General features: G+C 34.1%; 1 protein-coding gene across 3 annotated transcripts in view; it reads right to left on the reverse strand.

Moving 5' to 3' along the window:
• Positions 1 to 25,739, reverse strand: part of Ubr1 (ubiquitin protein ligase E3 component n-recognin 1) — a 152,052-nt gene that overhangs the window by 12,800 nt on the left and 113,513 nt on the right. For 2 of the 3 annotated variants that reach the window (XM_076850652.2, XM_076850654.2), the window contains 10 exons: positions 22,464 to 22,561; positions 19,604 to 19,697; positions 18,137 to 18,285; positions 15,118 to 15,173; positions 14,104 to 14,200; positions 11,151 to 11,218; positions 9,212 to 9,362; positions 5,139 to 5,226; positions 3,249 to 3,382; positions 1,493 to 1,601 (listed from right to left, as the gene is read on the reverse strand). In XM_076850652.2, coding sequence (XP_076706767.1) covers positions 1,493 to 1,601; positions 3,249 to 3,382; positions 5,139 to 5,226; positions 9,212 to 9,362; positions 11,151 to 11,218; positions 14,104 to 14,200; positions 15,118 to 15,173; positions 18,137 to 18,285; positions 19,604 to 19,697; positions 22,464 to 22,561 — 1,044 coding nt within the window. The remainder of the gene's footprint in view (positions 1 to 1,492; positions 1,602 to 3,248; positions 3,383 to 5,138; positions 5,227 to 9,211; positions 9,363 to 11,150; positions 11,219 to 14,103; positions 14,201 to 15,117; positions 15,174 to 18,136; positions 18,286 to 19,603; positions 19,698 to 22,463; positions 22,562 to 25,739) is intronic. The other variant, XM_076850653.2, reaches the window with a different exon arrangement.

Below are 25,739 nucleotides of genomic sequence, written 5' to 3' on the forward strand. Positions count from 1 at the left end.
TCAATATAAAGTGGTAATAAAAGTGGTAGGGACTGGGGATGTAGCTCAATACCTACTACACGAGGCCCTAGGTTCAATCTCCAGACTTTCCTAAGGATTTACATTTTGGGTTGGGGATACAACTCAATGGTACAGTGCTTCCAAAACATGCACAAGTCCTGGGTTTAATCCCCAGCAATGCTGAAAAGAAAAGAAAAAAGATGGAAGGGTTGAGTAGGCAATTTTAAAACAAAAAAGCAGGGCAACCTAAGATCATTCCTCAACCCAGGTTGGAGGAACAAAAGGGAACAGTGGTAATATTGGAGGCCAGGGACTTGGGTCACCAGTGGGTACTAGAATCACAATAGGTTTGTTTGGTGGGAACTGGAGCCAGAGAAGAATTGTACCACTACCACAGATGCCCCAACAAGGCAGACAGGTAGCCTAAATATCTATCAAATGACCTTCCTTTTCTTTTCTTCCTGGCCTCCAATATCCTGTGTCTCCCCCTGGATAAATCCAGGCAAAAGCCAGCTAATAAGAGAGACTGGGAAACATGACCTACAGGTGTCATTCTCCTACATTACAAAGCAGAGAAGAATGAGGCAAGCAGGTCCTGGAATGGCATAAAAAGCAAGAACTTTCTGTTTCAGAGTTCAAAATTTTAATACTTGATTAAACTAGCAAGTCTAAAACTTACCTACTCCATGAACTTAAATAAAATTAGTGCAATCTACTGTCCTTACACTCAACACAAAGCATGACACTAATTTGTTAAAATAATTTTCATCACATCAGAGATCAGAATACCTCATGAGAAATGAGGAAGAAAAGAAAAGAACCTAATACATAGAATCTAACATGCAAGAAAAGTGACAGGAGACAGAGGCTGACATTCATAGAAATCCTGACCTAGGCATGAAGGAAGATACTGGTTAAAGAAAAGGGAGAAAGAAAAAGGAAAGTGAGGAGACTGAAGAAAATCGTTAGGGAAATAAAATAAGAGTAACAGTGAGAACTGATTATAAAAATGATGGAAAATGATACAAAAATACAGTAAGGAGAGTGGAGGTTAAGAAGTTGAGAACAGGAGATCAAGTAAATAATGAAGTAGAAAGTTTCCTGAAAGAGAGACTTTCCTTCTCTCCTCACATAACTTCCTGAGATACGTGTTCCTACATGAGATGTGCTACTGTTTTGGATATAGTCCCAATTTGGGTTCTTTTGATTCTTGTGAATTTTATATATGAAGCAGCGCCTCCCTTCAATATTTTAAAACTTGAATGAGACATAAGTGGACAAAATAAGTAAAATGAATGGATGATAGCCATGGTGGAGCAAGCAGAAATTTTATCCGTCCATAGATGCTGGTCTTATACACAACTCCTTAAGTGTGTAAATCAGGAATCTAATTCAATCAATGCTAATCAACCTGAAAGCTTAGCAAATAACTTTAATTTAAAATTTTCAAATTGGACAGGAACCCAACAATGACATTTTACCCCCATAGTACCTCTGGAGCAAGGGCTGTATAGTATCCCAATATTCCTGGAAAAGCAGGAACAAATTTGTGGGTAAAGATAGATAGCTACATAGTGCAGTGTATTCTCCTTCTCCAGAATCTGCAAGGGAATAAAACATACATATAGTAAGTACATTATTCTTACCTGGTCAAACTGTTAATAGTTTCCTTGTTGTTTATGCTCATTTCTATATTCTAAATAGAGTACATTTTATACTTTATAAAACTGTGGGTGGCAAGCAGAGTTTTCATTTTACAACATAAATCTAATTGATTCACTCTTCTGATCAGATAGTGCCAATGCCTAACCACCACACTTAATATAAAATATGAAGTCCTTATTGTGGCATAAGATCCTAGGTGATGTGCATGCACCTAGCAGCTTATTAAATAGCTACCTTCTTTCTCTCTATTCATTTTCAGCCATACCATGACTTTCTGTTCTCTATGCTAAGAAAAGCCCTTGTATTTATTTTTTCTTCTGCTTAAGAATACTTTTCAATTACTTGTCCAGCTCAAACCCATCTGTGTAGCTTGTTCAATTTCTCCTCAGAGAGAAGCCTTCCATGACCATCTATCATAAAGACTTTCCACTCTGGCCCCAGAACTCTCTATTTTTGTTTTATTTTTCTTTGCACTATCACCATTAGACATTATATTATACATATTTATGTTTGTTTGTTTGTCTGGCAACCTCCCAATAAAAGAAAGAACTTTATTTTCTATTGCACCTATTAAATAAATACATGACTTTTGCATGTATGCAAGCAATAGATTTGTATTGGTAATTACTTTGGAAAGTGGCATTCTATTTTATATTAAATCATGATAAACCTTGATCTTAAAAGAGATTCCTTAGTGAACTGAATCCAAGACAAAGAATGTTGATATCTAGTAAACATGACATGGTTAATATATTCTCAAAGGAAAAAAAGAAGAATTTCAGAACAATTTTGGTGACTCTTTCAAAATCATGTAAAAGTTCTGGTTTTTTTTTTTTTGAACCATACAAAGCCATAAGGAAACCTCTATTTTGGTCTTGATATAGAGACAAGTAAATAAGAAAGAAATGACCTTGTTGCTTAAATATATGTGATTTTGGTTGGTTCTAGCATGCGTTGCCCAGCAGCATTTAAAATACAGTCATATGTTCAAAATTCAAATAACAATATATAATAAAGTCTTCCTTCAACCTAGCCAAATAGTTCTCTTCCCTGAAGACACCAATGTCTCTAATTTCCTATATATCCTATCAGTTATATTCTGCATGCAGGTATTTTATAAACTCAAGCCCATAAACTATACATTAATAGAAACCAGAAGTAGGTTCTGTAAGATTATGAGTGTTATCTACAATGCAGATTAAAATTTGGCTTCAATTTTAACCTATATCAGATAAGAGTGAATACAGATTGAAGATGTAGGGCGTGGGAAAATGGTTTTGCCTATTCTAACCTTGTATTCTTTTTTTTTTTTTGGTACAGGGGATTGAACCCAGGGTGCACTTAACAACTGAACCATGTCCCCAGCCTTTTCTTATATTTATTTAAAGACAGGGTCTCCCTGAGTTGCTAAGTGCCTCGCTAATATACTGAAGCTGGCTTGAACTCTCGATCCTCATGCCTCAGCCTCCAGAGTTGCTGGGATTATAGGTGTGCACCACAACTGTAACCTTGTATTCTTGAGCTTGAATATAAGAACAAAAATAGCCTCATTTTCTACTTTGTGATTTCATTCTTCTACTTACTGGTAAGCAGTTCTTCAGGTGGAGTTACCCCTAGTAAATAGTGGAAAAACAATGCAGCACAACGAAGGTATGGGGTGATTCCATTCTTCAACGAGACCCACAAATACCAGCCAGGAATATCACACCCAATGCATCTAGAGACAATAATTCCATAATAGGAGAGAATACTTATTAGAACAAACCTACAAATTTTAAACATATCCCTTGTTAAAAATACAAACATTTAAATAGTTTTAATAGTTTATTACCCACTTAATTTTTAAACATTTAAAATAAAACACTTAGCAAGTTAATAGCTTCAGTGTTTACATTTCCTAAAGAAAACCCAACTCTTGTATCTTTACCATGTAGATTTTTAAAGCATAGAGCTGCTCTCTTCTTTCCTAGGTGGAGATAAACAATAAAACAAAAATTACCTAGGTGGAGATAAACAATAAGAAAATCCACCTCAAAAATCTTGACTCTCACAACAGTTATCTATTCAATATAAAAGCTGCCAAAGCCGATAAAAAATTTCTGAGATAAAAAATTCTTGTAATGAAATATGGAGAAAAAAGTTTCTCAATAACTAATTGAAGCAACTAGTTTCACTAAAGAAATAATATTTTTCTGGCTTCTGTATTACAATTGACAAATGATTTATAGGCAATGAAACCATTCTATATTATACTGTAATGGTACAGCAGAGTGAGTTTAATGTAAACTATGAACTTTTGTTAATAAAAATGTATTAACATTGGTTCATTAATTTTAACAAATATATCACAATAATGAAAGATGAGGGGGGTGGGAGGGAATAAATAGGAACACTTTATATACTTTCTGCTCAGTTTTTCTGTAAACTTAAAAGGCCTCTAAAAAACAAAGTCTATTAGCTTAAAAAACAGGAGGGGGGGAGAGAAGAAGACTGGTGAAGAAGATAAAAACAAAAGAGGAGAACCTGGCAGAAGATGAAATTTAACAAGCATGCCAATTATATTTTTTTGTTTTCACCTCTATATAGAGGTTAGAGGTACATAATTTTGGAATTATACATTATATAATTGTATATTATTTATAATTGTATGTTATATGCATATTGAAATATAAATGCCAAAATATAGGAAATATATTTACTGATAATCACATCAGCTATATAGCTCACTGTGAAAGGACACCCTGCTTTCTATTTTCTGTATTTACTTAAAATTCTAAATTCTGCTATTAGTTACAATTCTGTCATCTTTTATCTACATTCCCAGAATGAGGGTAAAGATATGAACTTCTTTCTGTCTCAGAAATAAAAAAGTAGCTGAGGGCTGAGGATGTGGCTCAAGCGGTAGCGCGCTCGCCTGGCATGCCTGCGGCCTGGGTTCGATCCTCAGCACCACATACAAACAAAGATGTTGTGTCCGCCGAAAACTAAAAAATAAATATTAAAAATTCTCTCTCTCTTAAAAAAAGAAAAAAAAAGTAGCTGATATTCCAACCTACTACTGTACTACTTTATAACTTTAAGTAAACTTTAAGGTAAAATCATCAAAATAAGCCCCATTCCCCCACAGGATAAGCCTATCCTATTAGCAAAGTCACCTATTAAATGCTCTTAACTGATTTTTAAAAACTGGAATTAAAATGGTTCAAAAGTTATAGTACCAGCTGGGCGTGTTGGCACACACTAGTAATCTCAGCTGAGGCAGTAAGATTGCAAGCTCAAGGCCAGTCTCAGCAACTTAGTGAGGTCCAAAGCAACTTAGCAAGATACTGACTCACTGGGGATGTGGCTCAGGGGTTAACCACCCCTAGATTCAATCCCTGATACCAAAAAATGTTATATGCCAAATAACTGAACAAAGACATAGAATTATTAAAACATTATCTAAGTAGACTAGACAATGGAACGTTACTCACCCATTTGTATATTGTGAAACTTCTGCAAAGAAAGAAGATGCAGAACGAGCTTCTTCACTATCTTCTTCAACCTGAGCGAGGGGGAGGCCTGAAAAAAGAAACAATCCAAGATTAATCTGTGAATTGGCTATCTAGTTTATAAACTGCATTTCAATTTCAAGGTTCCAAAATCTTTCCAGTAACTGCCAACTTTGCTCTGAATAAGGCTCTGAATAAGTCACTAAATTCTCTAACTTCAGTTTTCTTGTATTTAAAATAGAGATTAAAATGCCTACCTTGCAGTTTGCTTGAGGGATGAGGATGGTTATAGCACATTTGAATAGTGCTTTATTTTTATTATTTTGTTACTGGGGATTGAACCCAGGAGCACTTTACGACTGAGCTGTGTTCCCAGCGCTTTTTTTTTTTTTTTTTTTTTGTATTTTGTTAGAGACAGGGTTCTCACTGAGTTGCTTAGTGCCTTGTTGTTGCTGACGCTGGCTTTAAACTTGTGATCCTCTTGCCTCAGCACACCTGGCAGTTCCCAGCACTTTTTAATTTTTTTCTTTTAAGACAGGGCCTTGATAAGTTGCTTAGGGCCTTGCTAAATTGCTGAGGCTGGCCTTGAATTTGCAATGCTTTTGCCTCAGCCTCAGCCTCCTGAGTTGTGAGGATTACATGTGTGTACTACTATGCCTGGGCTAATATTCTGTTGTTCTAAAAATGCTTTTGCTGTGTGGCTGGGGTTGGGGCTCAGTGGTAGAGCGCTTGCTTAGCATGTGTGGGGCATTGGGTTTGATCCCTGGCACCACATAAAAATAAAACAAATAAAATAAAGGTATTTTGTCTATCTACAACTAAAAAAAAAGTTAAAAAATTCTTTTGCTTCTGCATTCATTCATCTGAAAGATCCAATTAAAAATTATCCCAAATGATTTTGTCTTATCTGTCTTGAATATTGGTAGATCTTTTCATTTTTCAAATAAGATCTTTTTAAGAGGTATACACTTTTTAAAAAGTGGAAAACATATTATAAATTCATACTGATTTTCCTCAATTCAAATATTAAGAGTTTGGGGCTGGGAGTATAGTTAAGTGGTAGAGTATGTACTTAGTATACCTAAAGCCTTGGGTTCAACTCTGCATCAAAAAGAAGAAGAAGAAAAGAGTCCAATGTTTGTGTAAGTTTTTTTTCCTTGTTTTCTTTTTTTGCGGGGAGGGGGTATTTGAAGAAAATTTTACTTATGATTAATTGCAAATATTAAGTAAGCTACTTGATGAGTTTGATAAATGTATTCATGTAACAAGATGAGTATTTTAAATTTTTTAGAGTAATTTTAGGTTACAGCAAAATAGAACAGCAAATACAGAGAATTCTTATAAACCACCTTGTTGCTACATATACACAATCTTCCTCAATATTAACATCCAGCACTAGGGCTGGGGTTGTGGCTTAGCGGTAGAGTGCTCGCCTAGCACATGTGAGGCCTTGGGCTCGATTCTTAGCACCACATAAAATAAATGTATTATGTCCAACTACAACTTAAAAAAAATATATATATTTTTTAAATACAGCACTCGAATAGTACATATTTTATAATTCATGAACCTACATTGAAACACCATTATCATCCAAAGTCCATAGTTTATAATAGGGTTCACTCTTGGTTGGTACAAACATACATGTATCCATCATTGTAGTATTGTACTAACTAGTTTCACTGCCTTAAAAATTCATTGTGTTCCATCTATTTCATCTCCTCCTCCCATACCCCTGGCAACCACTTATGTTTTCACTGTCTTCATATTTTTTCTTTTCTAAAGTGTCATGTGGTTCGAGTCATACAGTATGTTTCCTTTTCAGATTGGCTTCTTTCACTTTGTATATGATTCTTTATATATTTTCATGGCTTGACAGTTCATATTTCTTTTTAGCACTAAATAATATTTGTTGTCTGGATGAACCACAATTTGTCATTCACCCACCAAAAGTCATCTTGGTTGCTTTCAAGTCAATTATGAATAAACAAAAACCTGCTATAAACACCATGTACAGGTTTTTGTGTAGATATATGTTTTCAATTATTTGGGTAGATAACAAGGGACATAGTGGCTGGATCAAAGGATAAGAATACTTAGTTTTGTAAGAAACTGATAAACTATCTTCCAAAGTGACTGTACCATTTTGCACTCCTATCAACAAGTAAGAATTTTTGAATAGGGTATTGTCAGCCTTCCAACGTTTTTGTTCTTCTTCAATACCGAGTTGCCTATTCTGGGTCTTTCATCTCTCCATATAAATTTTAGAATCCTTTGTCCATATCCACAAAATAACTTGCTGGGATTTGATTGAAATATTATTGGAGTTTGCTTTGCTATTCTGATTTTTACTCATTTCTCTTCTGCTGTGTACTCAAACTCTTGGTTCTCAATGACGTAAATTTGTTTTATCCTAAAAATTACCTATAATAATTTCAAAATGGCAAAACACTAATTATGAACAATACCATTAATATAAATCCAATTTAAGATCTAAGGGAAACATATTCTTTTGTTGTGAGAGTATATTCCAGTGCAAGTGCATATAAAATACTAAGTTTTAAAGTCATGTGAAGTAATCATTTTCTTGAAATGCTTCAAAAAATTTGTTATTTTCAAATTTTAAAAATTATTTCCCCCTATTTTCTTTTTAGTTAAATAAAGCACTTACAGGGCTTTAAAATCAAACTAAAAAGAATATTCATTGGAATCTTTGCTCAAATTCCTGTGTCTTTTATCTTACCCTTGAGGCAACCTTTTTTAGTTTCTATTGTTTCTTTTATAAAAATCATGGGCAAATATAAATATACATAAGCAAATAAACACATAAAATACCCTACATGAGGGAACTGTGTATTATTGCCAATGTTTTCCAATTTTTTCTTCACTTAATAATAAATACAAGATATCACTTCACATAAACAGGTTTCATTCACTTCTATTTATAGCTGCATAGCACATCCATATATGGATATACACAGATTATTCACCCATTGATAGATAGCTTAATTGTTTCTGGCTTTTTGTTATTCTAAATAATAATACTATGAATAATGTTATACTTATGTCATTTCATATTTTTGCCCTAGAGAAGCTTGGGGATAGATTTTTTTTTTCCCCCAAGACAGTCTGCTGCACAGGCTGGCCTTGAACTTCTAGGCTCAGGAGAATCTTTTTTTTTCAGCCTCTCTAGTAGCTAGGACTATAGGCATGCACCACTACTGCATGCGATAGATTCTTAGAAGTGGAATTGGAGGACCAAAGGGTAAATTCACATGTGCTAATTTTTATTCTAATATCACTTTAATTATTTGTTTGTCTTCTAACTTATCTGAACTTTCAGTAACCCTTACTGGCCACTTCTAGCTAAAACCAAACTTCATTTTCTATTGAAGATCAGACTCTGAAAGGATAATTATAATTTCATACTGTTGCATTACTCATGTATTCTCAATTGCACATTCATTCAAAAATCAACGAGTATTTATTCAGTATAACAAAGGTTGCTAGACACTTGATAACAGGGAAGATTTTCGAGTTTGATTGTTCTCTTCCATTAGGAAACTTAAACTGACGATGGAGAAGTAGGGAGAAAGAAAAAGCAGGGAAACAATAATAAGCTATAATCGTAAATAACTACAAAACAGGAGTATATGGTGTATACTACAAAGTGAACAAAATACCACCCATTCTAGCTGGAGGAAAAAAGAATAGTTTCATGGACAGGACTACTGAGACAGAGAGAAATCTTGGAGAGACCATGAAAATGAGAAATTGGCGGGTGGGGGACTAGATTTAAATGGTCTCTGAATATCTGCAGAACAGCTACAAATTAGGCAATCAAGTATCTTCAGATAATAATCCTTTTCATACTTATTCTACCTTTGTATGTTTAAATGGCATCTGTAAAGAAACAGATGAATAATCATTCAACAAAAGATATAACAGAACACTTAGAAATATGATTAACTATAAGCATACTTAAATTTGCCAGTGGAACAGAGGCAAATGTTATTTATAAATTAACATTTAGAGCACCCCAATGAGAGATTTACCTGTGTCTATTGTAAGAAGTATCTGAAGCATGTGTGCCATGGTGATCAAATGGAAGAGATAAAGGTGGTTATAGGAAGAACTAATTGATGAAGGCTGTAGATCAACAGCATCATCCCAGTACAAGGATGGGAATGCTAACACAGCACCTACCTATGAGAGAAAAATGGGCATCAACATGGGTAACAACAAAAGACAGATTAATCTCATAATTAAATGCAAAGGGCTATGGATGCTGCACTGTTTGTGGTATGTTTATTTTTAAAATGACCACTTTTTCTTCTAGTTATTCAACAGAATACCTTAGATTATAATGTACTATAAATGGAAGACAAAGGTCATCTGCAAATGTTATCCCTTTTCTGAGTTCACTCATTTGTGTTCTAGATAGTGGTTAATTGTGTGGTTCAACAGATGATTCAACATGATAATCACTTGGAGAACTGTTACACTTTCAACCCAGTTCAACCAAATCTGAATCTCTGGGGATAGGGTCCAATTATCAGCATTCTTTCCAAATTTTTCCAGGAGACTTCAAAAGAGTCAGGGTTGACAATCACCCAGTAGAGGCCTAGAGGAATGGTGGTGAGAGTGGGGATGGGGGTAGGGGTAGGGATGCTGGTTAACCCTATAACTGCAAACTCCATGCTCCCAACCTCACCACTGCTTCCTTTATAAAACTTGGTTTTTAAAGAAATGAGATCATCACAAGGATGGAAAAGTTTTGCAAGAAACTCACAGTCTAGTTGCCATCTGTCCATAGATGTTTTGGGAAAGACTAAATGCACCTATGGCCTGGTCCTTATCACTAAACAATGATTTTTAAAGATAGCTCATCATGTCATTCACTGCTTATAATAATAATAATAATAAAAAAAGTTAAGAAAAGAGGGAAGAGAGGCCGGGCACGGTGGTGCATGCTTATAATCCCAACGGCTTGGGAGGCTATGGCAGGAGAAACATGAGTTCAAAGCTGGTCTCAGCAAAAGCAATGTGCTAAGCAACTCAGTGAGACCCCTGTCTCTAAATAAAATACAAAAAAATAAAGCTGGGGATGTGGTTCAGTAGTCAAGTGCCCCTGAGTGCAATCCCCATCACCGGCCATCCCCCCACAAAAAAAAAAAAAAAAAAAAAAAAAGAGGGGAGAGAAAGGAAGCATAATACAGATTTAGTAAAAGTTTGTTTGAATAAATATAAACTAATATAACCAACAAGACTAATTACAAAGTAAAATACAAATGTACTTTCATTTTTAAAGTGGTTTTGATCATCTCAGTCAAATGTATATTTACTTACAAGCAGAATGCATAAGAGAACAAACTTAACAGGTTATTAAACTTAGGTTTAATATCAATAATTTATTTTTTTTCATGATAGTAAAGTATATTTTGAAATATTATACATAGAATAAGTATAATTTATTCCAATTAGGATCCCATTATTGTGGTTGTACATGATGTGGAGTTACATTGATCATATATTTATATACAAGGCTAGAAAAGATATGTCTGATTCATTCTACTGTCTTTCCTATTACTATCCCTCCTCCCTTCCCTTCATTAGCTTTTTGTTTAGTCTAAAGAACTTCTAATCTTCCTCTCCATTGTTGTAGGTTAGCAACCACATATCAGAGAGAATATTTTGCCTTTGGTTTTTTGGAACCGGCTTATTTCACTTAGCATGATATTCTCCAATTCCATCCATTTACTGGCATATGCCAAAATTTCATTCTTCTTTATGGCTGAGTAATATCCCATTGGAACACCAATAATTTATAATCTTGAACAGAGAGCATAAATTTGAATGAGGAAAACATAAAATTACAAATTTGGTGACTTAAAAATAATTTTTTTCTTACAAATACATGCCTAGCATGCTTGAGACCCTGGGTTCAATCCCCAGTAAGGGGAAAAAAAAATTTTTTTTAAACTAAACACTTACCAAAACATGAAATAGATCTATAGATAGAAGGCATGGTGTATCTTCTGATTTTAGATTAGGAAGAACAACTAAAACAAAAAGTTAATGTATTTCCGTTAGTAAGATAACAATGGAGTTAAATAAAATGCAAACCAAAGCACCTAAGATGAAAATATAACACAGTTATAAAATACAGAAACTAGTATATCGTACCTTTAAGATATAAGAAACACAAAGAGATAAATTGAACCGATAAAAAGGCTATAAGAAAGCCTTGAATACAATTTAAGGGTTGAAAGATAAGATTTAGGAGGAAAAGGTGAATGAACGAAGATAACTGAAATAAGAGATTGTTCAAGAAATAGTTGCTGTAGCTTTGTGGTAGAGTGCATGCTTATCGTGCAGAAAGCCCTGGGTTCAATCTCCAGCAGTGAACCCACATCCCAAAAAATGCTGAAAAAGAAGGGTTGCTTTCCTAAAAAGTCCTCTCTACATCCATCCCCCCAAACTACACATTTTTAAATGTTCTATGATATGAATTATATGAACAGATTGGGGTGGGAAGCAGGGAGAGTGTGCAAAGCAATTTAGGTAAAATGAGGATGCAGAAGATTCTCCTTAATAAAACTGATAATGGTTTAAGTGAACTGATGACTGGGGGGAAATGCAGATAGATCAGAAGCTATGATCTTTCATATCTGGTCAGTATCTAAGGAAAAGCAATAAACCACAGAGTCCAGGAAAGAGTAGCAAGGAAATGAAATCAAGAAATCAAATTAACAGGAATGATTTATATGTTATGTTACAACAAAGGAATTAATTCTATCTTAATAAAAACTATTATTATTTATTACTCTTCTGGGTTGAACCCTGGGGTGCTTTACCACTGAGCTACATCCCCAGTCCTTTTCATATTTTTAGACAGGGTTTCACTAAGTTGCTGAAGCTGGCCTCAAACTTACTATCCTCCAGCCTCACCTCCCAAATTGTTGGGATTACTGGCATGTGCCATTGCACCTGGCAAAGTTATTTTTCAAAACTTGTCTATTATGTACTTTCCCTTCAGGGCCAAGTTCAAATCTGGCCCTCTGCTAGAGGAGATAACAACAAAGACCCATAGTGATTGCTTTCTTGTCTCAATTTTTCAAACATGTATTTGTAAAGGGGACATATGGACATTTGGCTATTCTAATGTGTTATAATGTTTTCTTTAATTAAAAAAAATCTTATCATGGCAGGGACCACATCTTATATTTCTTTATATATTATTTATAGTTTCAATGCCTTATAAATAAAGATGCCCCTGCTAATAAATTATTGCATGAAAAAATTTCATAATAGGCACACAAAGTTACAGTACAAATCAAAGCACATCAATCTCCTCAGTTATTGCTAATTAGAAACTATTAGCTGTCATAATCATCTTAGACTCTGTCATCTGTAATGATGTTTAGTCTTCTGGTTTGGTGCTTACTTTGAGATATTTTGAATATTATAAATCCCATAATGTGCAATAAATACAAATGCAATGAGACTGCTTGGAAGTCCTAGTAAAACAAGGTATCTAGATTATGAATGAAATGAAAGAGATACCAAAAGATTAAAAAACAAAATAGAACTATGTAAATATGATAAACTGTTCAATAACAGGAAGAGGTCATAAGAACAAAGACAGGTATGTATAACATGAAAAGTTCTGGGCCTGTGCAACTGGCCAACAAGAGAAAAAAGAAAGCGACATAAACAAACAACTTTTGAAATGTGTGGCTAGGAGAATACTTCAATCTTAGATTCCTGGTAACATGAGCTAATTCAGGAATAACTGGAAACTAATTTGAAAAAAATAAAAACTAAGCATTGTAAAGTTCTAATGAAAGTTAGGAGGCAGCCTTAGATGAGTTGTGGAATCACCATATCATCAGAGTGAGCAGAAAGATACTCAAGAAGAGATTCCTAAGAGGCTTGTGGGGATCAATAAAGAGGAAAAAGTGATCTCAACAATTTTTCAAGGTAAATAGCTGCTCTATCTTGGGGGAAAAAATGACTGCTAATTAGCCGGGGGGCGGGGGGGGGAGAACCCTATATCTGGCTTTAAAACTTAAAAAACTCATATAATTCTTATTTGATAAGAATTTATCTAGGAAGAACAAACTGAAACCCCCTTTCATGACATTTTGAATTTATGAACAAACTGATTTATAAATAGCTCTTTTTAAGGCTGACCTGTTTGGGTCCAGAGGAATTATTGTTGTAGACTTTAAATGCATAATGGAAATGCAGACCACCAAAATGTAAACACATCCTTTTTATTTTTATACTGAGAATATCATATGGGCCCTTAGTATAATTCTAGCTTGCTAAACTGCAAGAAAATCATCAAGAAATAGTTACAGCCTATCTCTCAAACAAACAAACAAAAAACCCCACAGGCCTGGGGCTGGAGTTGTGGCTCAGTGATAGAGCGCTTGCCTAGCATGTGTGAGTCTCTGGGTTCGATACTCAGCACTACATAAAAACATAAATAGAATAAAGTTATTATAAAACAACAACACAGGCCTGAGTTCTGACATTATCACAATTAGCATTTCTATTATTTTACATGACTTTGACTCAACAATGAAATAAAATTTTAAAATGCTCTATCTCTTTCTATCCAAGTCTATCCCTTTTCTAACCAGATTTGGGAAACAAGTATGTTAGTGGTTGAGGATACTATTTCAATGTCTAGGTGAATACAAAGAATATAAGCTAAAAATACTTGGAAAATACCTGATTTTTAAACAAAATTGCAAGTACTAATGTGATAGCTATGTGCTTTATTTATTTATTTTTGGTAAATCTGTTATGGGCATTAAGATTTCATTAGTGAGTTCTAACAATTACTGTACTATGTTGTTTCCTAATGAAATACATTGCCAGAAATGCAGTAGAAAAATACACGTAACTAAAAACATAATAATTCAGAAGACTGTACCTGATAGGAGCCGAATCAGATGTTTTTGTATCAGGACCTGAGGACAGGTAATCCTCTGTGCAATTGCAAACTGCATTAATGCTTTCAGACCATTATGCTAGATTGTAAGTAAGAGGAAGATAAAATGTGAAATGATGAAGAAAGACACCACACTTATATATCATATACTTATATTCTAATACATGTGTGTGTATACATACATATATATATTCTTTTTTTTTTAATTGTATCAGATTGAACTCAGGGGTATTTGGCTGGGATTATAGGCAATGTGCAAGTGCGCTTGGCTGACTATCCATTTTATTCAGTGTCATTTTCTTAAATGTCTGGCCAATTTATTCTATTGAAGCCAGTGCAAATTATTTCTAGAAATTCTAAAATGACGGTAAGAAAACCAGTGAAATACATCTGCTTCCCTAATAGCAGGATGGGAAGCACACTGTGGACTACAAGTCTGCTATGCTGACTGTCGGGAAAGTAAGAGGAAAATGGTTAGAATGAAAATAGTTTAGGGAATCTTCAGTTGTCCATTTATCTTCACAGGGCTACTGAGCACATTGCTTTAATACTGTTTTCCAGGGTTGCCTATGTTAAAAGGCTTTGGGTGGCCTGAGGCAGAAGTAAATTGTGTAGTATCTATCCATCAAGGAATCATGGCTTAGTTTTATTCCTGAATTCAGTATAATAATTTTCCTAACTCAACCAGCATATATTTAATGCAATATGATAGTGAAAAATCAGCGAGAGGGAAAAACTCAGGAGATGCCAGGTTTTTGATTTGTCAATATACAGAGAAGGGGAGGAAAAGTAATCAAGTATCACCTGAAATCTCTGTGTGAAATATATTTAACCACTAAGATTGAGTAAATCTGTAAAGTGCAAAACATAGGCCATTTCCTATGAGACTGAAGCAGCTCTTTTTTACCTCCCTACAAAATTCTGCTGTTCTTTACAGAAAAAGAGATTTAAAAAAGCATTCCACGAATTTCATAAACCCTGTTGAAATATACATACCTGCCTATTTTGAAGTGCTCCAAACAGAGGTTTTCCTTCATCACCCAATAGATTTTCTTAAAAAATAAGAAAAACATAAAAATAATAAATCCAGAATGCTGCTACAATTATATATTGTATTTAGTTTCTATTAAATGTTCTTGAATTTTACATGTATATGTATTTTTGAGGGGTCTTGGGGACTGAACCTAGGGGTGCTCTACCACTGGGCTACATTTCCAGCCCTATTAATTTTTTACTTTTAAACAGAGTCTCACTAAGTTTCCTAGGCTAGACTTAAAATTCTCCTGCCTTAGCTTCTGGAGTTACTGGGATTATAGGCATGCAGAATTGTAATTAAACCCACTGCCTTGCTCATGTTAGGGGAGAGCTCCATCACCGATCTATATCCCTGGGCCCTAAATTAATTATATTTTTGATCAGATGATTTGCAGTTTTCTTCAATGTTTTATTGTTTGTTTGTATATGCCAAAATTTCCCCATTTTTGAGAGAACAGTAGAGAAGCAAATGTAGCAATCTATAAATTACTAGTATAAACTATAAAGTTCCTATAGAACTCTAGCAAAAAAACAAAATACCTGTGTTTGGTTTTTCTTTTTCTTTTTTTTAATATTTATTTTTTATCTTTAGGTAGACACAATATCTTTATTTTATATTTATGTGGTGCTGAGGATAGAACCCATGCATACTAGGCAAGCACTCTAGCACTGAGCCACAACTCCAGCCTGGTCCACCCTTTAATATCTTTTTTATGCAAAAATTTTTAAAAGTAATTTTTATATGTAACAGGAACTCACTTTGCTTAAAAATAATGTGTAAGGCAAATGCATGTAACTTTATAATCTTTTAAGTATAATTTAAAAAGAATTAGAACAGGGACTGGTGTTGTGGCTCAGTGGTAGAGTACTTGCCTAGCTAAGGGTAAGGCACTGAGTTTGATCCTCGGCACCACATAAAAATAAATAAATAAATAAATAAATAAAATAAAGGTATTGTGTCCATCTATAACTAAATATATATATATGAATTAGAACATATTTATAGAAAAAAGAAGATAACACCAAAACTATGGAAGTGATTCCTAAAATCTGATGTCTACTGCTATAGGAAAGTTTTGGGTAATAAAGAGGCGTCCATGCACTTAATTCAAAATATAAAACAGCATATTGTTATAAAAATACTTCAAAGTGTAGAAAATACAGTGAGTTCCTAAAAAATTATTATCAAAAATAAAATACACAGTAGATCTAAAGTGGCTGGAACAAAGAGTTCTTTTTTTTTTTTTTTTTAAATACTGATAATGAATTGACTTTTTATTTTATTTATTTATTTATTTATTTTTAAAAATATTTTTATTTTTTAGTTTTCGGCAGACACAACATCTTTGTTTGTATGTGGTGCTGAGGATCAAACCCGGGCCGCACGCATGCCAGGCGAGCACACTACCGCTTGAGCCACATCCCCAGCCCAACAAAGAGTTCTTAATTGCCAGGCATGATGGTGCATGCCTTGTAATCCTAGCAGCTCAGGAGGGTGAGGCAGGAGGATCCATGAGTATTATGAGTTCACAGCCAGCCTTGGCAAGGCCCTAAGTAACTTAGTGAGACCTTGTCTCTAAATAAAATATAAAAAAGGACTGGGGATGTGTTTCAGTGGTTAAATAAGTGCCCCTGGGTTTAATTCCTAGTACCCCCCAAAAAAGAAGAGTTGTTATTTTCTTCTATGTAGTATTATATCTTGTAATTGTAATGAGCAAATATGCTAATTTAAAAATCTAAGTGATTTTTCACTGGTTTGCTTTTTGATGGGAAATTTCCAACATGGCAAAAAATTTGACGGAAGCCTTCCCCTTCAGACCTGGTTAGTTTCAGTTTGCTAATCTGTCTCTTCTTATCTCAGATTTCCCTTTTCTGATAAGGTTTTTAGGTAACTTTGGTTTCCCTCTCTTTTCTTTTTTTTTTTTACTCTCTTTTTTTATTTTATTTTGTTAGTTGTAAATGGACACAATATCTTTTTATTTATTTATTTTTATGTGTTGCTGAGGATTGAACCCAGTGCCTCACACCTGCAAGGCAGGCGTTCTACCACTGAGCTACAGCCCCAGCCCTTTTTTTCTTTTCTCTCAAAGTATAAAAGAAACAAAAATTACTGGGCATTTCTGAGTTGATTCTTCATTGCTACTTATTCTTGACCTAGTGTCATAAATGTGCCACTTTTTGGCTATAGTGTACTTCTTGCTATCCCTTTAAAATAAATATTTTTTAATATCTTCATTTTTATTTATTTATTTTTATGTGGTGCTAAGGATCGAACCCAGGGCCTCACACATGCGACTAGCCCTCTACCACTGAGCTACTACCCCAGCCCTAAAATAATTTTAACTTGTGCTGCTTATGGTCACTATGGTAGTTAAAAGGAGATCAATGTAAAAAAAATTATCAGACCTAATGGCATCAGGCCACACTACTATACTGAAATATTAGTAATCCTTAAGCAAGGCAAACTATTCTGTGCCATCAGGAAAAGAAATAATTTTCTAGTCAATCAAAATTGTTTCACTAAAATCTCCAAACCAAAAATTTTTTTTCTTTCTTTCCTTCTTCCCTCCCTCCCCGGCTACTCTGCTCCTGTAATATTTCTGGTATTGGGGGATCAAACCCAGGATACTCTACCACTGAGCAACATCCCCAGCCCTTTTTATTTTTTGTTTTGATATATGGTTTCACTAAGTTGCCTAGGCTGGCCTTAAACTTAGGATCCTCCTACCTGAGCCTCTGGAGTCACTGGGCTTAGGTGTACAATACTGGGAATAGAAACTAGGGTCTTCTGCATGCCAGGTAAGTAAGTGCTCTACCACTGAGCTATATCCCAGCCCTTTTATTTTGAGACAGGGTCTCACTAAGTTGGTCAGGCTGGTCTTGAACTTGTTATCCTTCTGCTTCAGCTTCCTGAGTAGCTGGGATTACAGGTGTGTGCCACTGTGCCCAGCTTTCAAGCTAGTTTTCTTACAGACTTTACCAATTGCCTGTACAGTGAAAGCACATGTGCTCCAGGTCATCATGGGGACTCGAGGATCTGTTTCATCAGGAGGCACTTTTAGTCCAATTCTATAGATTGTTGTGGCAAAGAGAATGACCATTTCCTTGATACTATTAGAATACTTGATCCTACAAATAAAACAAAACAAAAAAAGTTACACAATAATTTAGTAAAAAGGGCTATTTTCCCAAGAAGGCTCATTAGGTATTGAAGCAACAGAAACAACTCCTTTTGACTTAAGTAAACTGTTCTTTGTCCAATTACACATTAGAACCCCTGTAGAAGATTCATTCAATAAGATGGGAAAAGCTAAATATCTCTTATACAATGATAATGACCCATATAACTTTATCATTAAAGATCCAGTAAATGATTATAGCTGGAAGAGTTCGGATCCAAAGGGAAAAACTGGGGAATAAAATTCAAAGGAAACAGATCTGACCTAATACATTTTGATGATCAGGAAAGAGACCAAGAAATACTTCCATACTCATCGATAAGAGGGGTGTGTGTGGTGTGTATGTGTGTGAATGTGTGTTATGTGTATGTGTGACAAATAATACGTATTTGGAGTGATAATTTTTGGTTTTAAGAACTTCTACTTGTAATAAGTATTTTCAGTAGTAATGGGACAGATAATATAAATAAGGAATACAACCAGAGAAAAGTATTCTAGATAGTCATATTCATAAAATAATAATACCTGGTTTGGGCATACTATATTTTTTGAAGTGTTATCACATAAATATCCATGTGAAGTAGGTAAGGAAGCACATTGCTTTTAGTTTTATTTTCTTTTTTAAAAAATATTTTTTTTTTAGTTATAGTGGATACAATTCCCTTATTTATTTATTTTTATGTAGTGCTGAGGATCGAACCCAGGGCCTCGCCTGTGCTAGGTGAGCACTCTACCACTGAGCCCCAGCTCCAGCCCCATGAGCCACAACCCCAGCCCCTAGTTTTGTTTTCATGGAAAAAACAAAAAATGAGAGTACAGGGGTATGACTTGAGGCTTTTCAGGGAAAGTAAAATGTGACTTTAAGTAAAGTCTCTTAAATTCTGATCCATACAGAATTGGCATTTTTTTGCTGGTCAAAAATGGTTACCTAGAGATATTATATATCAAACCACTTAATTTTACTAATACAAATAAAACTCCAGGGAAAAAGAAAGAAAAATGGGATAAAGGAAAAATTACAAATAAAGAAGAAAAGAAAGAGGAAAGAATCATTTCCCATTCTTATTTTCACAGCCATTTACAAAAACTTTTTTTTCTAAACATTTATTTTTTAGAAGTAGTTGGACACAATACCTTTATTTTATTTATTTATTTTTATGTAGTGCTGAGGATCGAACCCAGGGTCTCGTACATGCTAGACAAGCACTATACCGTTGGGCCACAACCCCAGCCCCATTTACAAACTTTTTAACCATTTAGATACTTACGAAGACTGAACTCCAAAACTCAAGATGGAATGAAACTCAAAAGTAGAATCTCCCATTCCTTGATTAAACAAGACAGGAATTACTGGGTTTTCTCCTAATAATTTAAAAGGAAAAAGAAAAATAATGAATAACTTTAGTTTTGACAATAATTTTTAAAAAAAAATTATACATGATCATTTTAGAAAACCTAGAAAATGCTAATGAACAATAAAACCACCTATACTTTTCCCACCAGACAATAACATGGACATTTGGGTGATATTCTTTTCTCCATAGAAATGTTACACATACCATTTTGTTTTGTTTTGAACAAAAGATAATATTATACAATGCAGTTCTGCATTTTGCTATTTACCTAGTAGATTATTTTTCCTTATCAGCAACTCTTCCTCTGTATTTCCATTTTTAGTAACACTGCATATGTATCCTCTTAGCAAAGCAGTATATGTTAATGAATAACCTATCTTTTGTTTTCAGCAGTTTGGTTATGATAGTCTGAGTGGTTTTAAGTTTGTTTAAAGTACACTGAATTACTTGAATGTGTATCTTTTACCAAATGTGGGGACTTTTCAGTCATTATTTCCTCAAATATTTATTTTCTCTATACTCTTTTTTCTCTTTCTTTTTGCAACCTTAAAAAAAAAAAATAGTTACCAGAAAAAAATGCTAGTCACTTGCTCAAAATTTTTAAATCATTCTGTGGTTTCTTCCTTTAAGTTCTTTATTTCAACAGTTTTTTTAGATTATGTTCAGTAATTTTTTCCATTAAAAATACAGAAGTCTAAAAAAATTAGTATTCTTGAAGACACTAATCACTTGTATTTTTTATTGTTGTCCTCTAGTCATGCTGTCTGATAAATAATAAAGGGATCTTTCCACTTAAAGCCATGTTTAAGACTTCCAGTTAAATCATTTAAAGACCAAAATGACAAAAAACATGTGAAGCTAAGGCTGAACTTTTGAGACCTAAATATAAGGATGTACAATCAGGATGTTCATCTACTTTTAAAAAATAAATAAAAAGAAACTATTCACATATATCCAAGCCATTTAAAAATAAAGAATGAGAAGAGCCTTGTATGCTTACTTTTTACTGCTGAAAAGAAGTGGCAAATGGTAAGTACATGCCCTAAATTGTTTCTTAGCAAAAAAAAAAAAAAAAAAAAAAAAAAAAAAAAAAAAGTTTTTCCATTAAGGAGTTTTTCAGGGCTGGGGATATGGCTCAAGCGGTAGCGCGCTCGCCTGGCAAGCGTGCGGCCCGGGTTCGATCCTCAGCACCACATACAAACAAAGATGTTGTGTCCGCCAAATACTAAAATATAAATATTAAAAAAAAAATTAAAAAAAAGGAGTTTTTCAGCATACAGAATGTTACTCTATATTCACCAATTGTGAAAAAGGTTTTGCTATTAAGTTAATCGAGGAAGAAAGGAAACTGATAGATCACTGCCAGACTCATTCATTGCCAACTATTGTCTTCCCTCTTTCTGCTTCTAAAAACCAAGTCCAAATTTTTATTCATATCCCTCTATAACCTTGCCCTGTGCTCGCCTCTTATTCTCCACTGTGTACCCTCAATTCAGGTATGCCAGCTTTTTTCTACATTTCTGAAAATGCCATATTCATACTTCCCTAAAAATGTTTTCTCCTTTCTCTACCAGATTGCTCTCCTTTATTTCTATCACACATACAAATCTGATCCAAAGTTAATTCAAATTCCACTTTCTCCATGACATTTTCCTTTACTACTTTAGGCTCTATGAATCTATTTCTTCTTTAAAGCTTTGTAAGACCTATTATTTTATACTATAAAATATGGTTATTAATGCTATTTCCTCTTATAACATTCTCTGAACTGTATAAAATACATGTTTGATGAGGCAGAGAACATAAAGCCTTTACAATGCTTTTTTTTATGTACAGTACAATTAAACACTTAATACTCGATAACTTAGATTACTATAGTATTAAGAAATAAAACCATAATTCCTATTTTTGATCTCTAGCTTTTGTATACATTCTTCATTTTCCCTAAATGCACATAACTAAAAGGTTGTAAACAGTTAAAGCATGGCAGAGGGGGAAATAATCAGGAAATAGTTGGACAAATACATGTGGGTATGGATGATAAAGATAAGACATAAATATTTTGAGTAAAACACCTAGAAATATTCTGAAATATTTTCTAGGTACAGTTTTCGACAATTTTAACTCCAATGAGGGAATGAGAATTAAAAGACTTTTAAAGCTGGACATGGTGGCACTGCCTTGTAGTTCTAGCTACTCAGGAGGCAGTGGTGGAAGGATCACTTGAGCTCAGGAGTTCAAGACCAGCTTGGGCAACACAGTTAAGACACAATCTCAAAAAATAAGAAGAGAAAAATAATAACAAAAACAAAAACAAAAAATTGTACTTTGCCTTCTTCATCTTATTGATTCACAGCTGAATAAAGAAAAACACTTTTCTTTGCTAAATTTTAAAAATGCCTCTTATACTTTTTTAAGCACATTGCCTTAATAGCCAACACTTCTCTCTTAATTATAGCACAGAGAACTTAAGTAACTTGCCCAAGAACAACAGAGCCAGTAAGTGAAATTGCTGATTAGAATACATCTTGGATCTAAGATTTAAATCAGTCAGTCTGACTTTAATCACTGTCTATTCTGCCAGACAGTATGAAAAACAACTGCATTAAGAAAATGATATAGATCAAATTTAGTCTTGGCCTTAGAAACCTGTCTTTCATGATATTCAGCAAATTTGTACTTGTGAACTATATTTCACCATAATAATAACTTTAAAAAAAAAATCAATGATTCTGAGACAATTTTCACACAGCTAACATAAATTTAAGCAAACCTTTAGAATGTTTCATATTGTAACCTGATATTCTGGCCAGAATAGTCTGTATCCATCTTGTCAAGGTCAAAAGTTGAGCAAGAGCATCTGCATTCTCACTGAAAAAATGACATTTAAGAATTATTTGAAAAATCCACTGGTATCAAATCAATGTAAAAAGCCAAACTTGCAGAGTCTTTCCTTGAATACAGATGGCTATATAAAAATATCAAAATTTCACCGGATTAACTTTTTAGGTTATAGAAACATGCATTTAAATGATTTTTGGGAAGGAAGGGAATTTAAAAGTACAAAGAGTAAAACACCAACCCATACTCCCATTACTCAGAAGTAAGAAATGCTAGTAAATGAAAATATCATTCTAATTTCTCAAGTAAAAAACTAGGGGTTGTTATTGACTTTTCTGATTCCCTCACACTCTATTAGTAGTATCAGTTTTACTTTCTTTAAAAAAAAATATTTATTTTTTCAGTTACAGGTGGACACAATATCTTTATTTTATTTTCATGTGGTGCTGAGGATTAAACTCAGTGCCTCATGCATGCTAGGCGAGCACTCTACCTCTGAGCCATATCCCCAGCCCCAAAGTTTTACTTTCTAACTATCTCAAAAGTTGATCACTTTCTTTTACCTTTATTACTCTAGACCACCTTAGTAGTTCCTAACCTGAACTACTTCAATAGACTTTTAAGTCTTCTTTCTACTTCCATTCCTGTTTTTTTTTTCAAGTATGAATTTATCATGTAGCAGCCCAAAGGAGCTTCTAAAACTATAAATTAGATAATGATTCCCTTGTTCAAAATGCCCCAATGTTTTCCCATCATAAGTAAAATTTTAAATTCTGACTTCTTGCCTTAGCTCATTTATGAGTTTACAATTTTATAATCTGGCTCCTCCTTGGTAGTCCATTCCAAGATGTTGTTTTCTTCCTGCGCCTGAACATACCAGCTACGTTCCTAACTTGGGGCCTTTGCTGTTGATATTGCCTGTGCTTAGAATTTTCTTCTTCCAGACAGCAACATTACTAGTCCTTAACTTCATTCAGATGAACTGTTACCATCTCAGAGATGAGCTCCCTGACAATACAGTAACTAGCCTTTTTATAGCCCTTTATACCCTGCTACATTAGTTTTTTCATAGAACTTCTCAGTACTCAGCTATTTGTATTTGTTTATTGCCACCCTTTCTTTCATAGAATGTAAATTTCATAAAGGTAGGGATAGGATCCAGTGTGCTAAGAACCATGAGGACCAGAAACCATTTTATTAAAAAAGACTACGAAATGGGGCTGGGGTTGTGGCTCAGTGGTAGAGTGTTCGTCTAGCAATGGGTTTGATTCTCAGCACCACATAAAAATAAATAAAATAAAGATATTGTGTCCAACTACAACTAAAAAATATATTTAAAAAAAGACTACAAAAGAGGAATCTGTTTATTGAAAGGACAATCTTTTTTTTTTTTTTTTTTTTTTTAAAGAATCTTGAGTTAAAATATATAGTGAACTGTGCCAAAATTGCACACTAGGGCATGAATTTGACCAAAACATTTTTTGATTCTCAAAAAATGATATTATCACTGGTTATAACTAAATTTCTTTTAAAAAATATTAGCATATAGTGGGTGCAGAGATATATGCCTATAATCCCAGCTACTCAAGGAGGTTGAGGCAGAAGGATTCCAAGTTTGATGGCAGCCTAGGTAACTTGGCAATACCCTGTCTTAAAATAAAAATAAAGAGTTGGGGAAGTAGCTCAGTGGTAGAGCTCTTGCCTACCAGGTTAAAGACCCTGGGTTCAATCCTCAGTACCAATCAATAAATCAATCATTCAAAAACTCAGGAGCCAGGCACAGTGGCACATGCCTGTAATCCTAGCAGCTCAGAAGGTTGAGGCCGGAAGATTGCAAGTTCAAAGCCAGCCTCAGTATCTCAGAGAGACTCCCATCTCAAAATATAAAAAGGGCTGGGGATGTGGCTCAGCCATTAAGTGCCTCTGGGTTCAATCTCCAGCACAAAAATAAATAAACAAATAAACGAATGAATGAATAAATAAATATTCAAAGGGTTATGGGGGATGTAGCTCAGAGGTAGAGTGCTTGTCTAGCATGTGTGAAGTCCTAAGTTCAATCCTCAGTACCACAAGAAACAAAAAACCTTAGCATATTAGCTTTATTTTTTTGATGAATTCATATTAGATTTTGACTAGATAATGGTTATTAGATAATGAAATTTAAAAAAAATTATTACTTTTGATAAAGTTCCTCATACACTTTTAACTTTATTATTTTGATTATACTCATACTGGTGTTCTAAAAAAACAGAAAGGCAAATAAATGCATCTAATAAAAATTTTATGTACAATTATACACCTCAGATTCTGAGTTAACAAAATTATTATTGACAGTAAGTGTTTCAGGGTTCTAAGAGACCTGGTTGTAAAAATCAGTTTTTCTGACTTTTGAAAGGACTGCCCTGAAGCATCCTATTCTTAAAGACATCAAGGAAAGTTGCTGAGTCTTCCTTATTTTTTTTTTTTTTTTAAGAGAGAGTGAGAGAGGGAGAGAGAATTTTAATATTCATTTTTTAGTTATCGGTGGACACAACATCTTTGTTTGTATGTGGTGCTGAGGATTGAACCCGGGCCGCATGCATGCCAGGTGAGCGCACTACCACTTGAGACACATCCCCAGCCCCTGAGTCTTCCTTTAGAGAATTATTTACATGCTTCATAATCCTCATTAAAGGGAACAATAGTGTATTTTTTTTTTTTAAGGCTTGTGCAGACTAATAAAATGTTGAAACTCACTTTATTTTTATTTTTGTCTTCCAAGTGTATAACTCTGGGAGAACTAAAAAATACTCATAATCTCCAATTCTTTATATCTTTAAATGGAAATAACAGTATCTATTTTCAGTACACTACTGTAAGAATTAAATAACATAAGGTAGCAAGCGCTTGGAAGAGTGCCTAGAATACATTAATTATTGAATAAATGAAATAGGGTTTTTTTGATACAACCTTCTTCGTATATTTCTTTTTTTAATTTTTATTTATTGATTGATTGATTGTAATTATAGATGGGCAGAATGCTTTATTTTATTTGTATATTTTTATGTGGTGCTGAGGATCAAACCCAGTGCCTCAGGCATGCTAGGCAAGCGCTTTTCCATTAAGCTACAGCCCCAGCCCACTTCTTCCTATATTTCTATCTCCCAAAAAATTGGAAGAAGATGAAGATGACAGTTTGTAAACCAGGTTTTCCAAAGACATGGAATAG

The sequence above is a fragment of the Callospermophilus lateralis genome, chromosome 3, assembly GCF_048772815.1.
Source record: "Callospermophilus lateralis isolate mCalLat2 chromosome 3, mCalLat2.hap1, whole genome shotgun sequence".
NCBI lineage: Eukaryota > Metazoa > Chordata > Mammalia > Rodentia > Sciuridae > Callospermophilus > Callospermophilus lateralis.